The sequence below is a fragment of the Peromyscus californicus genome, unplaced genomic scaffold, assembly GCF_007827085.1.
Source record: "Peromyscus californicus insignis strain IS unplaced genomic scaffold, ASM782708v3 Scaffold_16__1_contigs__length_79575227, whole genome shotgun sequence".
NCBI classification, from domain to species: domain Eukaryota; kingdom Metazoa; phylum Chordata; class Mammalia; order Rodentia; family Cricetidae; genus Peromyscus; species Peromyscus californicus.
In genome coordinates, this window is record NW_026294458.1 from 27939140 (window position 1) to 27960040 (window position 20901).

General features: G+C 42.8%; 1 protein-coding gene across 6 annotated transcripts in view; it reads right to left on the reverse strand.

The window, feature by feature from the left end:
* The window catches only part of Gramd1c (GRAM domain containing 1C), an 89538-nt gene that overhangs the window by 22634 nt on the left and 46003 nt on the right, over nucleotides 1-20901 (reverse strand). For 4 of the 6 annotated variants that reach the window (XM_052740734.1, XM_052740731.1, XM_052740733.1 and 1 more), the window contains 3 exons: nucleotides 11941-12059; nucleotides 5192-5324; nucleotides 1443-1605 (listed from right to left, as the gene is read on the reverse strand). In XM_052740734.1, the coding sequence (XP_052596694.1) occupies nucleotides 1443-1605; nucleotides 5192-5324; nucleotides 11941-12059 (415 nt within the window). Of the gene's footprint in view, nucleotides 1-1442; nucleotides 1606-5191; nucleotides 5325-11940; nucleotides 12060-15144; nucleotides 15257-15389; nucleotides 15506-20901 lie in introns of those variants that run through there. The other 2 variants (XM_052740737.1, XM_052740735.1) reach the window with 2 other exon arrangements.

Sequence of the window (20901 nt, forward strand, 5' to 3'; positions counted from 1 at the left end):
TTCCATTATGTGGATTGCAAGGACTGAACTCAAGTTATTTGGCTTAATGGCAAGTACCTTTACCCACAGAGCGACATCACTGGCTCCATAAGCTATTTTTAAATACCATATGGAATATTATTAGCAGTTGTCTTCCTAAAAACATTTCAACTACAGAATGTTCTTTAAAAGTGATTTGAACCAGGTGGTGGTGGCACATGCCTTTAATCCCAGCACTTGGAAGGCAGAGGCAGGAGGATCTCTGACTTTGAGGCCAACCTGGGCTACAAAGTGAGTTCCAGGACAGGCAGGGCTACTCAGAGAATCCCTGTCTCAAAACAAAAATTTAATAAACAAAATAAATAAATAAATGTTATTTGAAAATAAATTTAAATTTAAAAAATGTGTCAGGCAGTGATGGTGTACACCGTTAATCTCAGCACTAGAGAGGCAGAAGCAGGTGGATCTCTGTGAGTTCTTGGCCAACCTGATCTACAGAGTGAGTCCCAAGACAGTCAGGGCTACACAGAGAAGCCCTGTCTTGAAAAACAAATAAAACAAAAACAAAATTTAAAAATTCAATGGATATTGATCCTAATGGAGACAGTCCAGAAGTAATTGTGAGGATGTGACCATGTGTCTGCCTTCTAAGTTACTTTTAAATATTTCTCAAAAGTAATCTAAAATTTAACAGTAACTTCATCCATACAGAACGGAATAATAATCTTCTAAGTAATCTTTTAAATAAAAAGAGTTGCTTCTAGACATTTTATTTCCTATTGGAAGCCACATGGTAATTTAAATTAATATTCATCTCAGAATGTGCAGCTGCCATGACTACTTGCTTTTATATATGTGTGTGTGCGTATGTGTCCATATATGTTCGTATGTGTGTGTACACGTGTGCGTGTGTGTGTGTGTGTGTGTGTGTGTGTGTGTGTGTGTGTATCTGTGAAATCCAGAGGACGATTTTTCCGTGTGGTTCCTCAGGAGACATCCATCTTTATTTTTTGAGACATGGTTTCATCTCTCATTGGGACCTGGAGCTTGCTGATTAGGCTAGGCTGCCTGGCAGTGAGGCCAACGATCTGTCCGTCCCCACCTCTTTTTTTGGGAGTACAGACCTGCACCAGCGTGGCCACCAAAGCTGGCTCTGTCATGTGGGTGCTGGGGGTTGAACTCAAGATTGCTAGCACTGAGATATCTCACTGTGCCCTGACTCGCTATTCCTGAAAGCTTTCAATTATAAGTCAATCTGATGGAGACTTTCAAATTCCAGGCTTTGAGAGGCATGAAGATGGGCCAGACTGACAAACCGTTCTCCTGCGTTCTATATGCATTCCTTCCTTTTCTGGTTCTCTATAGGGCCAGGCTGCCACAAGCATATTCTTACTCTGCACACCCCTAACACAAGGGTAAACATTAGAAGCCATGCCTGGAATTCTGTTAAGTAAATTCTTTACCTTCGTCAACAGAATCTGAAGTGCTGCTTTTGTCCAGAGAAAGGTACTCATTCTTATTCAAGTCCAGTGATTTGGAGGACGCTCTACTTAACCTCTTTCCCGAAGCCAGCGAAAGGCTTTTCTTCAGATGTTTCTCATTCTGGGGCTCTTCTTTTCCTAACCCCTAAAAGACAAACAATTCAGTTTAAAAGTCAAAAACTTATTTAAGCTTAGGTCTTACAGTAAGAACTTTAATATTAAATATTAAGAGTAAAGGCTTGAAATGCTGCTTTTTGAAACATGTTTACAGCATTCTGTTAAGATTGACTGCTACCCTTGGCATGTTAGTAGATAATAAAGGTCTTCCTAAAGGATTTTCACACAGTAATGAAGGACAAATTATGAAGAATATCATATAAAAGGGACTCAAAGAAAGTTAACAGCATGTGAGTGGCTGAAGCAGACAGGAAAGGGGACAGAAGGCAAAAATAAGGGACAATCAGGTCTTTGGAGTTGGCAAGGGAGAGAAACCAAACCCAGTTTTTTCCTTATCCGGTGCCCACTTCTCACCTGTCTGCTCTGGAATAATCTTTTTGTACACTGGGAAGATTTGTCACTCAGATTGGTTTAATAAAAAGCCCAACAGCAATAGCTAGGCAGAGTTTTGGGGGCAGAGAGGATGCTGGGAAGAAGGGCAGAGACATGGAGAGTCTCCAGCCAGAGACGGAGGAAACAGGAAAGCAGCATGGGCAGCACAGAGCAAAGGTAATAAAGCCACAAGGCAGAAAGCAAATGAATAGAAGTGCATTAAGTTAAGTTATAAGAGCTAGTTAGAAACAAGCCTAAGCTATCAGTTGAACTTTCATAATTAATAATAAGTCTCCATGTTGTGATTTGGGAGCTGGCAGGAGGGACAGAAAAATCCACCTATGACCATCTCTCAAAATCAATAACTGAAATAGAAGTGGAAAGAAAATAGAGAGATAGAAGTCACCCAGGAGTGTGGTGGGGAGAGGAGAGAGTGACTTCACAACAAACTGGCCCTACTGGTCCTATTGAGAGACTAAGAGATAAGGAATTAAAATATACCAAAATATGACATGTATACTCTCTGGGCATGTGTAATAAGGACGTGTTATTTCGATAGTAAATTAAATGATAGACATTAAAGATAAATGCTATTGTTGTAACTCAAACAGAATTAACTATAGTTAGTAAGATAAGGAAAGAGTCTGCATTAAATATGTAGAAACATTCCTTTTTTGCACTGTGTGCTCACAAATGAAAGGACACACAAAACACATGCCCAGCCCTTCTCCTTTCTGAGCTAGAAGATGCTTGCTTGGCACTGAATAGTCACTCAGCTCCAGAGAGGACACAGCTTTCCACTGGCCAGTTGGGAAGCTGAGTGGTAACTGGAACCCAGGTCAGAACTTACTAAAGCGTTAGACTACCCTACCCAGAGAACGGATTCTTCAAGCAGAGAGTACAGCTAAAATCAAGAGGTGACATATTTGGTATTTGGGAGTTCCACCGGAGAAAGCAGTATGCATATTTAGCAGACCCAGGGCCTCCGGAACAGCTGAGCAGAGCTCCATACATGTATTTCTCCTCCTGTTAACTAAATTATATATCCTATTATAGGAATACAGATACCCACATGAAAGGTAACAAGTGTTGGATTTGTATTGTTTTTATCTTCAGATATTTTCCTGTATTTTCCAAGGAATATTATTCTACAACGAGCATGCTTCCATTTGAAAAACAGTTGTTTCTGATTTTTGTTATTTTCAATTTGATAAAAGTAAAACATCAAAGTGAAAGACAGACAACATTTGCTAACTTCTAACACCTGAGACTCTCACCATAATGCTCCTTGGAAAAAAAACCCAGCTTCCAAAACTTGAAAACCTCTGTCCTAAACATCAAGAAGCAAGTGACTGGTCTATTGCACTCTCTTACACCTCATTCACTACTAAGAGAACAGGCAACTTCTTTTAGGGCCAGCACTTGCGGTAAGAACCAACAGACTAAGTATTCCCAGAGGAGCCATAGCAGACGGGGGTGGGGGAAGTTGGAAGGACTAAGACCCAGACTGGAGTCCTGAGAACCCACTTCTCTAATGAGACTGCAAGAAGCCCCCCATCTTGTTACCTCCCCTGACTGAGTGTTTCACAGGCAAAGATAAACTTCCAGAATGGCATTCCTTGTGCAGTAGTAGATCCCTAAGTGTCTATTACTGGATACGTTTTATAAAAGTAGGCTGACATAAATGTTTAATGAAGGACGGTTGTCTAAAATAAGTGTGGAACTCGGTGGGGGGGGGAGCTTTTCACGTGAATAAATTCCATGTCAGTGTTTCCCCAACATTTTCCCAGAGTAGATGCTAGGTGCACCTGAGGGGTCTAAAAAAAGGACCATTGCTAAGAACATGCAGGCTCACTTCCAATTACAACACTCTATGGTTTTAGGACACTTAAGGAATGCTAGGAATTGTTCTCAGTACCTTCATAGCTACCAATTTTTTTTTTCTTTCTGGTTTCTTGAGACTGAGTTGCTTGTGTAGCCCTTGGCTGTTACAGAACTAGCTCTGTAGACCAGGCTGGGCTCGAACTCATAGAGATCTACCTGCCTCTGCCTCCTGAGTGCTGGGATTAAAGGCATGTGCTAGTATCGCCCAGCTTCATTTCAGTATTATTTTAGAAATTCTGTGAGTTTTTACTCTCACTTTATAATTGAGAAAACAAAGGTGAAGGAAGCTTAAGCAGTTAACTTACTAAACACGGTGCCATTAGCAAGTGGCAGCGGCAGGGTGTGCGGCTCAAATGCTGCTCTAAAATCCCGTAAATCCAGCTGCAGGCCCCAAACAAGAAAAGCTGTGTTAAAGCACTCAGCGCTTAGAAGGTGGCCTCTAAATACCATGTTCTTCCCTAAGAAAATGGTACATCAGGAAAATGATGTGCATGGGACACACTGCTATGCCAGGAAAAAAAAAGGGGGGGCGGGGAGCATGAGAGATTACTGGTCATTTAAAAAAGAGAGCAGCCCCTCTGCAGGGGCTGCCACCAGCAGAGGGGACACACTGAGTGTCCAATAACAACAGTAATCATGAGCCCATAGCCCTAGCCCTACGGAGAGTGAGGAACTCCGCTCACAGACTGAGGTCAGTCTGAGATACATGGCAAGACCCTGTCTAAAAAAGTCAAAATAATAATCATGACTCCGAGTGACTGAAACTCAATAAAATTTAAAACTAGTATACTTATGATACTTGAAGAAAATGAAGCTCACCAGCTAATTGAAAAGTCCAGTCATCAGCTGGGTTGTTCTCTTTAATGTGATAGCTAAGAAGTTTCTCCTAAAAGGAAGACAGGACGTGTTCTCTGTGACCCAGCTGTGCTCAAGGCCCATCTCTCCCCATTCGAACCAGACTTTCTCCACCACATGCATTCCTTCACCTTGGGGAAATCCTGCTGACTACAGATTTCTGTGTCTTGTTATATTTTAAACAGTACTTAGTGTCATGATATACGTTGCTTAGGTACCTGTTGGTCGCTCGCGCCCTAGCCATCTTTGAAGAATACCACATGCTTTCCCCCACATAACCTCTGGTACTTAGAGACTTAAACTCTCTTCCTAAAAATAAAGTAGCAGCCAGACATCCCAAGCTTTTCAACATTTTGAATAGCCTGCATTTTTTCCTTGATCTCATGGTATGATTAACACATATCAGTCTCAGGTGTAGGTCTTAAGGAGCAGCAAATACTAACTCTTTTCGGTGAGTTTCCATCCAGGGACTCAGTTTCCGAAACTTGGTTGATTGACTCCTGCGTTAAGCTGATGGCCTTGGAGAACTTTTCATCTCTTTCGCCGGAGTCATCCACACTGCTTCTTCCTGGACTTCTATAGGAAACACAGCATTACAGAAGCATAAGGTCACCTCTAGGCATACAGTCCTTGGTGTTCCTCTCCGAGGTCTTTGCTAGTCTGAGTCATCTCAACAAAGAATAGCTTGTTACGGTGTAACCAGCTCCCATTATAACAGCTATCCTCTTAGAGACACCAGCTGGCTTTATTCTTGAAAATAAAACATATGCTCCCATGCAAATCCACACATCCAGAAACTACTGAAAATATAATCAAGTACAAATAGCCCCAGCAGGAGCTGATCAGATGCATATGGCTTGTTTAAGGTCGAGTTGTAAAACCAGAGCTTCAACGGTTGAGGAAGATGTTTGGGTTGGATGCCCTTGGGTACCCGAAGTCAATTTTACAAGTCTTGCTTCTGACATAGTCTCAGTGGAGGTGGCCAGGCCCTCTAGGAGGCGGAAGCTCCTCATGTCTGAATAGAGTGGCCATCAGTCAGGCTGAGGCTGGACACAAGGACTTGAAAAACAAGGGGCTGTGGGAAGGGAAATAGGCCCCTCCCTCGGAGATCCAGTTTGCATTTCCTTCTAGCTGAGGGTCAAGAAACTTCAACACAAACAAGAAAATCAAAACTGCTGGCAAAGAGCCAGGTGTGGTGGCACACACTTTTAACTCTAGCACTCAGGAGGCAGAGGGAGGCAGATCTCTGTGAGTTCAGGGCCAGCCTGGTGTACAGAGCTGGGTGAGTTCCAGGACAGCTAGGACGACACAAATCCTGTCTCAAACAACAAACAAACAAACAAAAACTACCTGTAAAGATAGTACAAGGATGTTCAAACAAACCATCCATGCTTAGTTAGGATGAGAATGTTTATAGCCTGTGGTTTAACAGTACCGACATTCCTCTCATCCCCAGATCTAAACAACACACCACATGAAGTCACATTATAGTTTCTTTTACAAAAGAAAATTCTTTAAGTGAAATAACTAGCCAGCTCACATAGTCTCACTTAATCTCTAAAACTTAACTTTTAAACTTTGTTCAGCTTTCAGCTTTGTAATGATTATAACCTTTAAACAATATAACTTTGGAAATGTCCATACCATGAATACACACATCCACTGCAAAGAAAACAAAGCATAGCTCTCTTGAGAAGCCCCACACCCATGTTTTAGATGTGTTCTTTTTTCCTAAAAGGTAGATCTCTCTTTTTGCCCCACCGCCATGCTTAAATCTAAGCATGTACTAGCTCCTATCATCTTATCTACTTAAAAAACTTGCTTTGCTCTGGCTCGTCCTGAAATTCTTTTCTGTGATGAGGATCCAGCTTGACCTGAGTTGAGGTCCCTAAGGGTACTGTGGGCTCCTCAGGCTACTGGCTGCTGAAAGCCCCCATTGCTACTGACACAGCTGTTTAACCCTGAGAACAAGCTGTAGAAATACAGCTTTCCCATGGTTGTGGAGCCAAGACCACAGCAAATGTTCTAAGATCTGCTTTTGTTTTTCCATGGCCAGCTATTATATATAAGGAGCATAACAAATCTAACTTCCAGTAATCTATCATCAAATATTATTCCCATGTAATAATTATTATGTATACACATAGATTTAAATAAAAGTATCAGCCTAATGTCTTATGCAATATCACCCCAATAGATAAATTTAAAAAGGTAAAAGTTATGTCATTCCTGTCCTAGATAGGGTTGTTATTGTTGTGATGAAACACTATGACCAAAGCAACTTGGAAAGGGTTTATTTGGCTTACACTTCCACATCATAGTTTATCATTGAAGCATGTCATGACAGGAACTCAAAAAAAAAAAAAAAAAAGGACAGGAACCTGGAGGCAGGAGCTGATGCAGAGGCCATGGAGGGGTGCTGCTTACTGGCTACTGGCTTGCTCCACATGGCTCCATATGGCTCAGCCTACTTTCTTCTAGAATCTAGGACCACCAGTCCAGAGATGGTACCAGCCACAATAGGCTGGGCTTTCCCCCATCAATCACTATTAAGAAAATACCCTAAAGACTTGCCTACAGCACTATCTTATAGAGGCATTTTCTTTCTTTCTTTTTTTTTTTTGGTTTTTCAAGACAGGGTTTCTCTGTGTAGCTTTGCGCCTTTCCTGGAACTTGCTTTGGAGACCAGGCTGGCCTTGAACTCACAGAGATCTACCTGCCTCTGCCTCCCAAGTGCTGGGATTAAAGGTGTGCCACCACCGCCAGGCCGAGAGGCATTTTCTTAATTGAGGTTCCCTCTTGTGGTGGTTTGAAAGAAAATGGCACCCAAAGGGAGTGGCACTATTAGGGGTAGTGGCCTTGTTGGAGGAAGCGTGTCATCATGGGGGGGTGGGCTCTTTTGCTCAAGTTTCCCTCAGTGTGACAGTCAGTCAACTTCCTGTTGCCTGCAAGACGTAAGACTCTCAGCTGCTCCAGCCCCACGTCTGCCTACACACTGCCTACACACTGCCATGCTCCCGGTCATGATCATAATGGACTGAACCTCTGAAACTGTAAGGGAGCCACCCCAATTAAATATTTTCTCTTTAAAAATTGCTGTGGTCATGGTGTCTCTTCCCAGCAATAGAAACCCTAACTAGGACAGAAGTTGGTACCAGTTTGACTGGGGTATTACTGTGATGGGCCTGACCATGTATTTGTTTGGAGGAATTTGGGTTTTGGTGTAGGTTGAGTTTTCTTTCCCAGCTGCCAGTCCCAAGTAACCACACAGAGGCTTATATTAATTACAAATGCTCGGCCAATAGCTCAGACTTGTTACTAACTATCGCTTACCACTTAAATTAACCCATTTCTATTAGTATAGGTGCTGCAGTGTAGCTCATGGCTTTACCTGTCCTCTAGTATGTCTTGCTCCCTCTGTGTCTCTTGGTGACTCCATACTCTGCCCTTCTTCCTCCCAGCATTCTCAATTTGGCTGTCCTGTCTATATTTTCTGCCTGGATACTGGCCAGTCAGTTCTTTAGTAACCAATGAGAGTAATATATGTTCACAGTGTACAGAAGGCTTACTCCACAGCATTAGACAGTAGAAGGCTTTAAGCACTGCTTAATGAGCCATGCTAGCAGGAGCAGGAAAGACAATTGTGCTAAGAGTTATTTGAACTATGGGGAGCTCACTTGACATTTCAGAGGAGAAGAGTTTTAGTATGTTGCCTAGAGATTGTTCTTGTGATATTTTGGTGAGGAAAGTGACTGCCTTTTGCCCTGGTCCAAGGAGTCTGCCTGTGTCTAAAGTAAAAAAAAAATGTGATTAATTCCATTGGCAGAGGAAAACTCAAAACAGCCTAGTATAGATTCTGTTTTGTGGTTACTAGTGTTAACTCTAATAAAGACTTATAATGAAAATTTTGAGGAGGAAAAGAGCACCAGGAGGTAGAATAGAGCTAAATTCTGTGTTCAAGGAGATAACTGGATTAAGAAATGGAATAAAGGGAGTGGTGACCTCAGGGCAAGATCCCATTCAACTAAGTTTCCAACTTGTGAAAAGGAACTAAAGAAAAGCTTAGAGCCAGGTGTCGTGGGGCACGCCTTTAATCCCAGCACTAGGAAGGTAGAGGCTTTCAGATCTCTGAGTTTGAGGCCAGCCTGGTCTAGAGAACAAGTTTCAGAACAGCTAGGCTTAGGCAGTGAAGTTGGTGAAGATGTAATTGAACTAGGGGGCCATGTTCCAGCCCCAGTAAGCAGCAGAACTTGGCAGCTTCAGTCACATGATTCTGGCTTTAGAGTTAAGGATAGAAGAAATGGGCTATGGAATTTGCCCCTACATTTAAGGAAAGCTGCTGAGGGCAGGCATGTGTCAGTGGTGTCCCTGAATGGAGGCCTAGAGGGGCCATTTTATGAAGCTGTGAAGTTGAAGCCTGGATTGCCTTGGAGAAGCCAAGATATTAGAGATGAGAAAGATACCTGGCAAGGAGAGCTGTTAACAGGGAGTGGAACCAGTCCAAGAGAAAGAACTGTGTTGCAGTAACAAAGCTGAACCGAGTTGGAGATATGAAGAGCGTTTTGACATCAGACATGGAGATGCAGTTTGGAGTTTGTCCAGCTGGTTTTTGGTCATGCTTTGGTCCCGTACTTCCTCGCTATGCTCCCTTCCCTACATTTGGAATGGTAATGTATATCCTGTGCCATTATATGTTGGAAGTATGTGATCTGTTTCTTCATTTTGATTTATAGGGGATTACAGTTGAGAGATTGCCATATATCTCAGAAGAGACTTTGGATTTGAAACAAGTTTGAGACTGTTAAAGACTATAGAGACTTTTAGAACTTTATACAAGTTGGACTGCATTTTTGCTTTGTGATATGGCTACAAGCCTTCAGGGGCCAGGGAGTGGAATGTGGTGGTATGAAAGAAAATGGCTCCCAAAGGGAGTGACATTATTAGGAGACGTGGACTTGGAGGAAATGTGTCACTGTGGAAGCCGGCTTTGAGGTCTCTTTTGCTCAAGCTTCCCTCAGTGTGACAGTCAGTCAACTTCCTGTTGCCTGTATGATGTAGGACTCTCAGCTGCTCCAGCACCACATCTGCCTATACACAGCCACGCTCTCCACCATGATGGTAATGGACTGAACCTCTAAAACTGTAAGCTAACCCCAATCGAATGTTTTCCTTTATAAGAGTTGCCGTGGTCATGGTGTCTCTTCACAGCAATAGAAACCCTAACTAAGACGCCTCCTCTCAGAGGACTTTAGCTTATGTCAAGTTGACATAAAACGAACCAGCACAAGCCCTATTTAACTCTGCCAAAACAACGGTTAGCAGACCAGCAGCCAGCTCACTCCTGGACAGGCAGAATGGTGGGGCTCCATGGGGACTGAGAGAATGAAAAAATATGGATCCCTGAAATAGCTCACCGTGGGACTATGGACATCTCCAGAGTTTAAGGAGGATGGAGGTAAGAACAGAGAGAGGAAAGGAACAAAAGGAAAGCAAGAATGAGACTAGAGAAAAAGAATATGGAGAGCTGAGGAGGTAAAGGTTCAAAGAGCAAGCAAGAGGGAATTGGGCATGAAGGTCCTGCTACACACTTACTCAGGAAACAGTCTGCAGGAGAAGAGAATGCAGCTTCACCGGTGACCCTAAATGTGTATGAAACACTTGCTCAAAATTTTTATTCTTCTCTGATTCAGAGACCACAAAGTCCACAAGTGGGCAGAGATCTTAAAGCCACCGAATGTAACCGCCTTGTGTTCATAGATGATTAAACTGAGCATCAGAAAAGCCCAAAGACTTGCCTGAGATATCTCAGCTACAAACCACAATCCAGACCTTATTGACTACAATCCAAGGCCCTCTGCATGAGTAAGCTGATTTTCTACACAGTTTTGATACCCAAGACTAGTAAACTTTATAATGACAACAGTGCAATGGAAAAAAATTGAACTTTATGGAAAAGTAATAAAATATGCATGTGCAATCATGTAAAAAAAAGACTATAAATTATTGATGTAAACTGAGACGATATAGGTTGGAGTAGCAGAACAGAGGACTGCCCAGGGGAGGAAAACATTTGTGTATGTATTAAGACTTTCAACATGTTTACGTAAGATTTGGAGGGCTGGAGAGACGGCTCAGCCGTTAACGGCTAGATTCACAACCAAAACATCAAGAGCTGGTCTTTGGGTCTTGGCTTCTCTCACTTAGCAGAATGTTTGCTACAGAATGTTAATGTATTATCCTTGTTTTGATTGCTATGGCCTCAATTAACATTGGATAAGGCACATGTGCCCTTGTACAGTTTATAAAATGTTCGCACTTCTTTTTTTTTTTTTTTTTTTTTTTTGGTTTTTCGAGACAGGGTTTCTCTGTGTAGCTTTGCGCCTTTCCTGGGACTCACTTGGTAGCCCAGGCTGGTCTCGAACTCACAGAGATCCGTCTGGCTCTGCCTCCCGAGTGCTGGGATTAAAGGCGTGCGCCACCACCGCCCGGCTTAAATGATTCCTTTTTTTTTTTTTTTTTTGGTTTTTCGAGACAGGATTTCTCTGTGTAGATTTGCGCCTTTCCTGGAACTCACTTGGTAGCCCAGGCTGGTCTCGAACTCACAGAGATCCGTCTGGCTCTGCCTCCCGAGTGCTGGGATTAAAGGCGTGCGCCACCACCGCCCGGCATGTTCGCACTTCTTAATGAATGTATGTCAAGATGACATTTCTCTACTCATTTCTTCCTCACACCGTAGCACCACGCGACCCCTGCACTGTCGTAGCTCACATCTCCATGGGGCTGTCAGCTCTTCTCACTAACGTGGTCGATGTTTACTGAGTGCCCAGCACATGTCACTATGCTAGCGAGTCCTCGAGGAGAAGTCACGAAACCACCTGAGCCCTTCACTGCTCCGATGGCTCCTGTAAGCTCAGAGACCTCACCAGTTCCTACTCCAGATCCTTAATAAAAAGGGTTTCTAAAATTAAGCAAATCCTAGGAATCATAGCTTCGTCAATATGCCTTCATGTCCCACTTTTGCTTACCAGTTTAGTAAATGATTCTCTCCTCCCCCAACTTAAACCCTACCCTACCAACAAGGCAAACTGCACCAAATGATAAACTAATCGAAACTCAGAATTAGAAGAACCTAAAATAATTCCATTTTAATGATTCATAATGCACCTTGCCGTTTTAAGTCACCTCACTGTACCTTGGCTGCACATTTTCTTCTATTGACAATGACAAGTTTTCCATTTCTTCAGCATTTAAGCCCAGCTCCGTGCCATAGTTCTGCTGGAGCAGTTGCCAGAATTCCTGTCTGGTCAGGCTCTAAAATAACAGAAACATTGCATGGGTATTGGAAAATACAACAGATAACGTACTAGCAATTCAAAGCACAAAGGTCAAAGTTAAAGAACCCATGGTATAAGCATTCAAGGTGTGGCTTTGGTAAATTTTTGGCCTATTGGTCCCTGTATTTTCTGTTTCCTATAAAAAAATGGGTCAATGAGAGCTGGGCATATAGCTTAGTGCTAGAGAGTTGTTTAGCATGTGCAAGGCTCTGAGTTCAAGTCCCAGTGCCTCAAAAGAAGAGTTAATAATGCCCATCTGATAAGAGTTGACACAGGAAAGATGAAGAGATGGCTCCATGGATAAGAGCACTGGTTGCTCTTCTAGAGGACCTGGGTTTGACTCCCAGCACCCACGTGGTGGCTCACCACCATCTCTAAGTCCAGTTCCAGGGGACCTTCTGGTCATCTCAGGCAAACAAGTGGTGCAGAGGCCTACACGCAGGTAAAAATTTAGTAAGTAAAGAGTTGATACAAGAAATGGATAAACATATATAAATAATGTTCCCCCTAAGATGGGGTTTAAATGTGTTGTCCAGGCTGATTTGGGCTCAAGCTATCCTCCAAAGCAGTTGGGACTAAAAGGCACATGCCACTTAGAAAATGGTGGGTTTTCAAAGTATGCAATAAAGTAAAATGTGAAGTAAAATGCTTAAAGTGTTCTTTTTATAAACGTAAGTTATTTATTGTTTCTGGCAATTACTGATCTAAAATGCACACAACCTACAATCACCATTCAGAGTTCTAAATGTCAACTCAGAATGGAAACTTTTTTTTTTTGAGACAGGGTTTGTCTGTGTAGCTTTGGAGCATGTCCTGGAACTCGTTCTGTAGACCAGGCTGGCCTCGAACTCATAGAGATCCACCTGCCTCTGCCTCCTGAGTGCTGGGACTAAAGGCGTGCGCCACCACTGCCCAGCAGAATGGAAACTGTTAATTCACTATTATATCTGAATATTTTAAGCATCTTTGGGACTCTGTACACCAGTGAGCTCTAAATTATATTGTCCTAAAATAGAAAAGGTAAGAAAACTGTCTTCAGAGTACTAATTTACTTTTAATAAAGTCCAGCTTGCATATAGATAGCGTATTAGTGTTAAACTCAGCAAAAACAGCAGAGAAATGGCTATGTGGTTCACAGTGCTGACTGCTCTTCCAGAGGACCAAAGGTCAGATCCTAGCTCTGAATTAGGCGGCTCACAAACACCTATACTTCCAGTACCAAAGGATCTGACACTCCCTTCTGGACTCCATGGGCATCGCGCACACACACACACACACACACACACACACACACACACACACACACACTAAAAAAAGATCTTAATCATATCTGGCGATGGTGGCACATGCCTTTAATCACAGTGCTCAGGAGGCAGAGGCAAGTGGATCTCTGTGAATTCAAGGCCAGCCTGGTCTACAGAGTAAGTTCCAGGACAGCTGGATCTAAACAGAGAAACCCTGTCTCGAGAAAATAAAACAAAGCAAAACAAAAACAATTTAATCACCTAATACAGCAAGCTGTAAACTATATAGCAAAACAAAAACATCATATTCTAGTAACTAACAGACTGGATTCTGGAAGCATTACAGTTAGTTATATGATTAAGCAAGACAAGAGAGAGGCAGCATGGTACCTGAAGCAACTGTCAACAAGATCTTTCATCCATTCCACAGCTATTTATGGGGAAGGAAGCGTGTGGCAGCGCACTAGAGTCTAAGGGTAAAACAATCTCCGCATCAAGTACTTCTAATATATTTGAAGTGATATCGGGCACTATTAAGTAAGACACACATTATCATGTGTGAATGGGCTGTAGATTCAGTGGGATGGGGGAGAGAAAAGGAAGGAAACAGTACTGAGGATCAGGGTGGCCGGATGAAGCTCCACAGCGGAGAAGGGCTTCTGGGTAAGATGATGGAAAGACAGATGTGGGGAAGGAGAAATGAGAAGAGATGGGGAAAAGACAACCAACCCATAAATAAAGAAGGAATACATGACTGTAAGCAATGTTTGTTACAAAGCCAGCAAATCATCTGTTAGCCCAACTAGAGCAATGTTTCGCAGTTAGGAAGTCGACTATAAAAATATTTAATGGGGTCAAATGTATACATGCCCTGAATCCAGCCCTGATGTTCCCTACAGCAAACACCCCTTCCTTCCCCCTTCCCTGCCTTCTCCCCTCCGCCAGTAGCTGTGCATCCTCGTTTTACTAGACGAGCTTTGTTACATTTCTCGGAAGCAGGGCGCTTGAAAGGAAACCTGTGCTTTCGAGCGCTGTTTGCCGAGCCCGGATGATCATACCCCACAAGAACACTTTATGACAATTCAGATGTCATTAGCCACATTTCAAAATGTCAGAAAATATCCACCCAAATAACTACAATAAAGGAGTCGAGGTAAGAAAAAAAAAGACAAGCCTCTTTGCTTTGAAACTAATCGAGCTAAGAAAAAGAAAAAAAAAAAAAAAGACAAGCCTCTTTGGTTGGAACTAATTGTATTAACACAGAGTGGAAATCTCAGTTTGGTGAACTCTAACTGGAAATAACACATCTAGAAAATGAAACATTTGTAATGTTTACTATCTACTAGAACTGTCTTTTTACCGGATGAAGTCTTCTGAAGCAGAACATCCAGGGAATAATAATACAAAGGCCCATTAGTGACAGTTAAAAAACTACTGTCCTTGGTCCTAAAAGAACTTGACTTCTACCCCAGAGATTCATGGGTAGACTCTGTCTTCATAGCAATAGTCCATACTGTGAATTAACTAAGTCTTCCAAAGACATCATCTTTGAGACAGTGTTCATGTCATAAAAGGGGGGTTAGCATTACCAAAAGGAGACAATTTTTCAGCACACCTGTGATTGGTCATTAGCCTGTCACAAACACTTTTTTTGAAATAATAGACATTTCTAAAGATAAAAATGAAAGCAAACAACGAATCAATCGTAAAAGAAATGCAACTTGGGAGTAAAATACTAAGAACAAAATGCTATTTAAGTTAATTAGCAAGATAATTTCAACATACATTTTGATCCATTAGGCCAATGTAAATACGTACTTGGTTAATGGAAAACAAAGCAAGACTCGTTTAATTCAAGGTGGTGTTGATTTACTGGCTTGTTAAAAATAACTATTTTTGCCAGGTTGTCCAACTGTCACAAAAGCGTGGCTATTTACAATCACACTGTTCAAACACACCCAGCCTGAGAGTCGCAACTTTTTCAGCACTTAGCAGCCGAACCTTAGAGGGGAAAAAAAAAAAAAAAAAAAGACCTAAATATTACATGAAAGCTGACCACCTACCTGCAAAGGAGCGGCTCGGGGCTCAGCCTGCAGATACTTGAGCAAAATAAAGATGAACCAAGCAGTAATCAGATAGGGGCTCGAAGTCGGCGGATCAATTGCTGGCCCAGAGAGCTTTGTATTCTAAGTAGTCTATGAAGTCTTTATCCACAGTTGAGCTTCAAAAATTTGGTAACAGCTAAGCAAAATCGCTACTTCAGTTTTCTACTCTGTTATGAGGCACCTTGCCATGTAAAAGCCGAGATCGAGGACAGTTTGAAGCCCCAGCTGTGGCTTCCGGGTTCTGAGCACCAGCCCTCTTTCCCAGGGGCTGATCCAAAAGCACAGCTGAAGTTACACCTCACTCCACAGGTTCCTAAGCCACGCCTACAGAGGAGCATAGGTAAACAGTGTTTTTTTAAAGGGACCTGTTCCCCATTTCTTCCCTTCGACACACAGATTGGGGCCAGGCTGCAAATGAAAAGATCTCCCGTGTGCTCTAATGGGAAATACCTACTGCAGTATTATTTCAACCCCCCTTGAAAACCAACGATGTTAAATCTTAAACTTCCCCATGACAACACTTTTCAACTCTAGCAAGTCATTATTGTTCATATACCACTTACTGACCAGTATTCCCACCAGACTCCTGTCTGCCCTTATGACTAGAACAGATCCTACCCTCCTGAGTATCAGAGATGGAATGTCGGGGAGGAACAGGAAGGGCCAGCTACTCGGGTAAAGCATTCAGCATGTCTTTCGTCACTGAAAAGTTTAAGGTGACATCTTGCTTACTCAATAATTCTTTCCCTTGAAAATATTTCTGGCTTTAGTTCATTCAGAATAATTTCCTGGCAGAGTCCTGACTATAATAAATGGGACAGTCTCATCTACCAATTCTAATTTCTCCCAAGAAGAAATGTTTTAAATGAAAAGTCACAGCTTGCCCTAATTGCTACCAATTCACTCCAATAGTTTAGTCAAGTGTATAAGACAGGTCAAGGTTCTTGCTATTACGAATAATGCTGATATGAGCCTTGGTGCAGTGGGAAGGGGCTTGGACCTGCCTAGGCTCAGTGTGCTATGCTCTGCTGACTCCCCATGGGAGACCTCGATTCGGGGGATGTGGGTATGCGGGGTGGCTTGGGAGAGAGGGCTGGGGGTGGGAGGAGGGAGGAGGGGGGGTCTGTGGATAGCATGTGGAGTGAGTAGAAATTTTCAAAGACAGGTCAAATGTCCCTTGATGAACTACAAAGACCGGCTTTTCAGACTACTAAAGTCCCATGGCTTTACCAGAATGACTCTGAAGAATTCCACCCACTCCTGCCGGTCTGGTGTGGTGGTACACGCCTTTAATCCCAGAGGTACAGAATGGAAAGACCCTAATTAAAAATATAAAATAAAATAATAATTCCACTCCCGCCTGTGAAGGCCGCCATCGGAAGCTGGCTTCCACCGCGAAACTTTGGGGTGTTTTACTAGGTTCTCACTGGCTGAAACTGTAGGCATATACACTTCCTCTGCTCACCAAATAACCATGAGAAAGTTTATCTGCAATTGGTACTCATGAGCCCTTTCACCCACTACATTTATGTTTAAAATAGAAAATAGAACCCGCCCCCCCCGCCGCCCCCCCCCCCCCCCCCCCCCCCCCCCCCGCCAAAAAAAAGTTGGACTCTTAAGGAAGCCTAGGATGCAATGAGTAAGTACAAGAGGAGTGGACATCAAAAATGTCTTATTCAGGGAAATAAGAGAGTTAAGAGAAAACTCCAGAAAGACTGACATTCTTCCTCATGGAGGAAGTAGACAGAGGTGCCAAACACTGTTGAAAAGTCAAGTAAGATGAGCCTGTGACAAGCAACGTGTGGCAGATGCCAGCATCTGGAGAGTGGGGCCACCTGGCACTCAGGTAGGTCACTATGACAAAAGCGTGTGTGCTCTGAGGCTGGAGGAAGAGCCAGGTCATGGAGAGCTCGACGTGCCGGGCTGAATCACACAGCCTTTACACTGTGGAACATAAACTCCTGGTTTCATGCAGAGAAGGAATGATGTTGGAGTTGTACTTGAAAAGACACTTTTAAAACTCCACTCAACAACCCCAAGGATAGAGTGGAGTGTTAGAAAGAGCCGTGTGGGTGACCGATAAGGACTTTGATGACAGTGGACACGATTGGCAAAGAAGACATAAGAAACGAGAATTTATCCAAGGTTCTGGCTTGGATGACTGGACCGAAGATAGATGGAGCGGTCCTGCCAACCAAAAAGGCCAAACTAATAATAATAAAAGGGGAACAATACCGGAATACATATTGTCTTAGTTGGGGTTTCTATTGCTGTAAAGACACACCATGGTGGGACATGATGGCAACAGACAGACATAGTGCTGGAGAAGGAGCTGAGAGTTCTACATCTTGAGCCGCAGGTGGCAGGAGACACTATGTGCTACACTGGGCATAGCTTGAGCATAGGAGACCTCAAAGTCGCCTCCCCCGCAACAGTGACACACTTCTTCCAACGAGGCCACACCTCTAATAGTGCCACTCCCTATGGCCCAAGCATTCAAACCATGAGTCTATGGGGGTCAGACCTATTCAAACCACCACACATATTTTTACACTTTAGGCTATCATGTAGCAAATATAATTAAAATTGTAATTTTGGTGTTTTTTTATAGGGTAGGTTTAAATGCTGCATTTATATGATTTAGACTACCACCAGAAAAGTAACTGAAGTGCCACATGGCTATCTCTGCAGGACAGCTTCAGCTTTGGCAACATCCTGGGCTTGGGCTCAGGCAGGCTGACCTCCCTGAGACATGCTCACACACTGCAGATGCTCATTCAGCTGGAAATGCACTCCAGTATCACAGGGACTTCTAGAGATTAGCAGTCTCCCAGCCTGCCACTCAGGGGGAGTGGAGCTGTCATCAGAAAGTCAATGATAAGCATGACTGAGCAAAGGGAGCTGGTTTTCGGGAAGGACTTGCTGATAGTTCATCTCTGTCTCGCTCCTTACATTTCTGTACTGGTCAAAGTCTGCCTCTGCACCCTAATTTTCTGTCCTATATTCTTGGCCTTTGTCTAATGAAGCCTCTATTAGGCTGACATGTTCTTTATTTTATTTTATTCTTATTTTACTTATTTAGTTAGTTAGCAATTTATTTTATTTTATTTTGGTTTGTCGAGACAGGGTTTCTCTGTGTAACTCTGGTTGTCCTAGAACTCACTTTGTAGACCAGGATGGTATTATTGGTTGTTTTTTTATTCTTTTTGGATCTTTGCTCCTTGGTCTTTTGGGATCCCACCATCCAGCTTCCAAATAAATCACACATGGAGGCTTATTCTTAATTATAAAAGCCCAGCCTTAGCTTGGGCTTGTTTCTTGCTAGCTTTCCTTAACCTAAATTAACCTATCTACCTTTTGCCTCTGGGCTTTTACCTTCTCCTATTACTATATATCTTTCTTTCTTACTCCGTTGCAGGTTGTGTAGCTGGGTGGCTGGCCCCTTGTGTCCTCTTCCTTCTCTTGCTCCTTGATCTCTCTTCTCTTCCTCCCAGATTTCTCCTTCTATTATTCTCTCTGCCTACCAGCCCAACCTATCCTTTCTCCTACCTTGCTACTGGCTGTTCAGCTCTTTATTAGACCAACCATGTGTTTTAGACAGGCAAAATAACACAGCTTCACAGAGTTAAACAAATGCAACATATAAGAATGCAACACATCTTGGCATCATTAAACAAATATTCCACAGCATAAACAAATGTAACACACCTTAAAATAATATTTACAACAGGCTGGCCTCTAACTCAGAGATCCTCCTGCTTCTGCTTCCTAATAGCTGGGATTAAAAGCATGCACCACCACGCCAGACATTTCTTTCTTTATATATACACAGTAATGCATTTAGTCGGTTGTTTTAAACTCTCTTCTTTCCCAACACACTTGACAAATTAGACTTGCTTCTATCACCATTCCAGTTAGTGGGTCTCAGAATGGAATCTGGAGTGACAAATCAGAACTCAGGGAGGGCACACCTGTCTCTGTTTAAACAGGTCCCCTCACCACTTCATGCCTCAGTGTAAGAACATGCGCTACCTTTGGCCATTGGCAATGACGCTGAAAGTCATGCTAAGCCTTAAACTTTTACATGAGTGTAGATTTCTGCTCTATTAGGTACTGGACCTAAAAATTCACTCTCAGAATGCACTTTTTAATTTTTTTATCTTTTTTATGTGTAATATGTGTGTTCAGGGGTGTGTGTGTGTGTGTAGAGGTCAGAAGACAATCTCAGGCGTGAGACCTTGTCTTACACTCTGTTTGAGGCAGGGTCTCCTGTTGCCTGCTCTGTATGCCAGCCTGCAAGCTTTCAGGAATTCCCCTGTCTTTATCTCCCATATTGTGAAAGGCATCATGGGATTACAGACATGCGCTACTGTGTCCTAGACACACACTTGTGTGTCCTCCTTTAGTGAGCTCTGAGGATGCAAACTCAGATCCTCAGGCACTCATTAAAGTGCAGTAGAAAGCACTTTACCCACTGAGACCTCTCTCCAACTGAAGCACTCTTAAATTCTAAGGAGGGCTGGCTTCCTGGAGCCCACATACACTGAGATAGAAAGAGAGCTCAAAAGAAAGCTTGCGTATGTGTGAATCCAGCCTATACAATAATAATCCTAAACCCAATGACAAAATAACAAGACTATAAAAATTCAACTGAGCTTTAACAGCAAAAACCTTTTGATTTTTAACCCTTGTTATTACTGACAGACATATGTGTATGTTTATACATAAATATGCACCTGTTTTGTTAATTTAGTTATTTAAAAAAAAATAGAGTTTCTAAGCCGGGCGGTGGTGGCGCACGCCTTTAATCCCAGCACTCGGGAGGCAGAGCCAGGTGGATCTCTGTGAGTTTGAAGGCAGCCTGGGTTACAGAGTGAGTTCCAGGAAAGGCACAAAGCTACACAGAGAAACCCTGTCTCGAAAAAACAAAATAAATAAAATAAATAAAAAATAGAATTTCTTTATACATTATTTTTCAAACAATTTTCCTGTATAATTAGGAGGTCAAAAATGAACTAAACTCTCCCTGCTGCCTGTAGGTAGATCCAGGTGTCAAGTTCTTAGCACAGGGCCATGTCTTCCTGCATTCCATGTTCCCTGCCATGATGGTAATGGACTAAGCCTCTGAAACTGTAAGTATAGCCTTCTCTCCTCATCAAGAAAACTTCTCTTTGCAGCAGGTGGAAACCACTACAGAAAACCACAACCAATCAATGTGCAGAGTTGTGGAGCCCAGTCCCAACGCCTACAGCTACAAAACACTCCCACCTAAGGGTCAGGGGACAGTGCAGAAGAAGAGGCAGAGAGAAGGAAAGAGCCAGAGCATCAGGGGGTTGCTGTGAGACTAGACTAGGTCTCCTAATAATATAGGAAGCCATACCAATAAAGTTTCACCAACATAACAGCCCAAACGTGAGCTGACCAAGCATGACACCAATGAGCACATCAGACCATTAGGAGGGAGCCCATG